The sequence below is a fragment of the Cherax quadricarinatus genome, chromosome 64 (assembly GCF_038502225.1).
Source record: "Cherax quadricarinatus isolate ZL_2023a chromosome 64, ASM3850222v1, whole genome shotgun sequence".
Classification (NCBI taxonomy): domain Eukaryota; kingdom Metazoa; phylum Arthropoda; class Malacostraca; order Decapoda; family Parastacidae; genus Cherax; species Cherax quadricarinatus.
Genome location: NC_091355.1, coordinates 9477044 through 9480434, shown reverse-complemented (window position 1 = coordinate 9480434; position 3391 = coordinate 9477044). Strand labels below are relative to the sequence as shown.

Genomic DNA, 3391 nt, shown 5'->3' with positions numbered 1-3391 from the left:
GTATCCAGGCAGCACAGCACTGCGTGGTAAGTAATTCTCCAGCCACAGTACCTCCACTTGTCACTTCCACTCACACCCACATACTGCTCCACCATCATCATCCACCACCCTGGATCAGAGATCATTGACCCTGGATGCCCCTAAGAGGGATAGACGGTGATAAATGTAGCGAGAGAAGTGAAGGACGATAAGGATATGGGAAACAAGGGTAGTCGTGGACTTCGGGGTGAAGCCTCATCACCAACCAATGATGAATATCAGAATTACACCAGTAAACAAGGATTTAATGATAACAGGTTAGTTGAATGGATCTTATAAGGATTTAGAATTACGCCAATAAACAAGGATTTAACGATAACAGGTTAGTTGAGAGGATCTGATTTAGGATTACTGTAATAAACAAAGACTTATTCTTAATAGGATAGTTGTTAGGATATCATAAGGATTTATAGGCACTGTCACTCATGATTTTATTGAACAAGTAGATTAGTTGGGAAGATGGTTGGTTTATTAGGCGATTAAAGCCTATTAACTACACGGCTCCCCGTCAGGGAGGTAGCTTGAAGCTGGCCAGGGGGTCTTGATCTGTGGAACTGGATCAGTGCTCCAGTTCCTCGAAGCAAGCTGGTATGCCTTCCATTCCCCCCAGGCGCTCTACGACCCCTACGGGTTTAGCATTCCATGAATGTAATAATATCGACTACATGAGGATCGTTATATTGCATGAAGAATCTGCCCCTAAAATACTCAATGTTACTTTTATTATACAATTTTTCTATTTTGCAACGAAACAACACAGCGACCTAACCTAACGAGGCCTGGTGTATATATATATATATATATATATATATATATATATATATATATATATATATATATATATATATATATATATATATATATATATATATTATATATATATATATATATATATACACCAGAATTTATACGAACCGCCCCCCTCCTCAAAGGAGGTTCCTTGATGTCGGCAATGGCTTTTGATCCGGAGAGGTACACCTGATTTATCTTTACATATAACCAGCCTGATTATCTTCCATTCCCCAGGCTCTTTATGGTCCCAAAGGATTTAGTGTTCCCATGAATGTAATAATAATAGTAATTATACACAACACTACGTATAAAACAACGGTATTACAAACACAGGTTATGAATATGAAATTTATATATATATTTGCAATCAGTTTACTTAAATGGCACATTTGCATGAATGTTTAGACTAGGATTCGTTGTTCGAGAGATTTTTCGAGCCTCAATAAAACTTTAAAGAAAGATCCTTGTCGTTATGTGACAAACACACTCGTAAAGCGCACACAAAGTGGTCAGGCTACTTAATTTACTTTTCTTGTATCTCTCTTCCTACCTACCTACCTTACCTCACTATTTGTCTGCCCATAACCTTTTACCCTCCACATTCTTGCCATCCCTCAGACCTTAAAACAAAGTTCCCGATGAATTTAACGTTGTGAAGAGTTGAATCTTGATCGATTGATCGATGGATATAGTTTTTTTCTCCCTTTCCTTGAATCAAACCTAATTATAGGTAAGTTTATTTAGGTACAGGTACACATAAATTAAGTTACACAGATTACATCTTAACATATGTGTAAATTACCTAGGATAACCCAAAAAAGTTAAAGTGACTTATTTCCTTTGGGATCTTGCTTCATATTCCTTAGGTGCTGCATGATATAACTACATCTGAAACCTGACAACTTATGAACAATACAGTGCAACATCATACGACGGATTTATCACGTTCAAGTATTAATTGGGGTCATTTGCTTGCCAGAGAGATCACAGACCAGGGCAGTGAAGCAGCCACCATGGCTGAGGAGGATGAGCAGATGATGATAGAGAAGCCGGTGTTTAGCGAGGCTTGGATGAACCGCTGCTACAATGATCTTGTTTCTCCCAACCCAGCATGCGCCAAGGTGGGTCATTCTCTTGTTATTTAACCAACTCTCTCCTTCATTGGAGGTTCCTTGATGCTGGTGAGGGGCTCATGATCTAGGAAATTGATCTAGGGAATTCAGGCTTAATTCAGGGAATTAAGCCTGAATACCTTCCATTCCCTACAGGCGGTGTATAATCCTACGGGTTTAGCGCTCCCCGTGATAATAATAATCGACCAGTCCTTATGCTATCCCTTTACTGCTTGCGCTCAGAACCTGGTTCAATCTCATGCACTCAGGACGTGCTTCATTACCACTATAACTTGCTTAGCTGTCAAAACATTGGAGCGAGTCCCTAAACCCATTATGTGCCTCTGTAATCTTCTGACTACTGCCCACAGGATGAGTATGGTGCGCATATTAAGGTAATTAAATTAATTAGCCCAACCCAGCATGCGCTGATGTGGGCTAGGCTACGCATCCCATTAATAACCCTTCACTTTACCCTCACTGTTATTTTCAGCGCCAGGAACCCATCACTACACATGGCTGTCATACCATACATCACACTATACAATACAGCCTATCACACTTTTCACTAGTGCCTCACACTACAAAATACACTAGAGCCTCACACTACACAATACACTAGTGCCTCACACTACAAAATACACTAGTGCCTCACACTACACAATACACTAGTGCCCCACACTACACAGTAATAAAAGTATTCCCCTCACTATACAATGTTACCCCTCGCTTGCCCTTACTATCTAGTAATTAGGTATTGATTAAAACCTCCACCACGATCCATAGTGTGTGTGTGTGTGTGTGTGTGTGTGTGTGTGTGTGTGTGTGTGTGTGTGTGTGTGTGTGTGTGTGTGTGTGTATGTGTGTATGTGTGTGTGTGTGTGTGTGTGTGAAATAAAAACTCTTCATCGAGCTTTATTTCCGGGGTTCGAGTCTCAGAGCCTGACCCCAGATTTTAAACTGTAATCGTTGGCATTATTGCTTCCAGGCCTCTAGCATACCTACTTTTGATTCACCACTTCGTCAGCTAGTTCATTCCACTGACTTACCACCTTAAGATTAAAGAAGTACTTTCTAACATCCCAGTGGCACATCTGTGTTTTTAGCTTCCATCTATGGCCCCACGCCCCTGAATCTGGCATTGCAAACTGTTCCTATTTGCCCAATTAAATCCTCTATCTTGTATATAGTAATTATGTCTCCCATGGGTCCTTTTCTAATGTGGTCAGGTTCAGTTCCTTTAGTTTCTCCTCATAGCTCAATACCCTCATCTCAGGAACTATTGTTGTTACCAACTTCTGGATCTTCTCGAGTTTTCCATTAGGCTTTATCAGACGGGGGCCCCATGCTGGTGACGTGTTCTCTACAATAGGCTTCACATATGTCGTGTAGAAAGTCCTAAAAAGATTCTTTGGCAAAGTTTCTGAATGCGATTCTGAGACTAACCT

The 3391-nt window shown here is 40.5% G+C and overlaps 1 protein-coding gene across 1 annotated transcript in view; it reads left to right on the top strand.

The window, feature by feature from the left end:
- Nucleotides 1-3391, top strand: part of LOC128700006 (uncharacterized) — an 82382-nt gene continuing 78991 nt past the window's right edge. The window contains exons 1-2 of the mRNA XM_053792891.2: nucleotides 1-296; nucleotides 1811-1952. Of these exons, the coding sequence (XP_053648866.2) occupies nucleotides 196-296; nucleotides 1811-1952 (243 nt within the window). The 5' untranslated portion in view covers nucleotides 1-195. The remainder of the gene's footprint in view (nucleotides 297-1810; nucleotides 1953-3391) is intronic.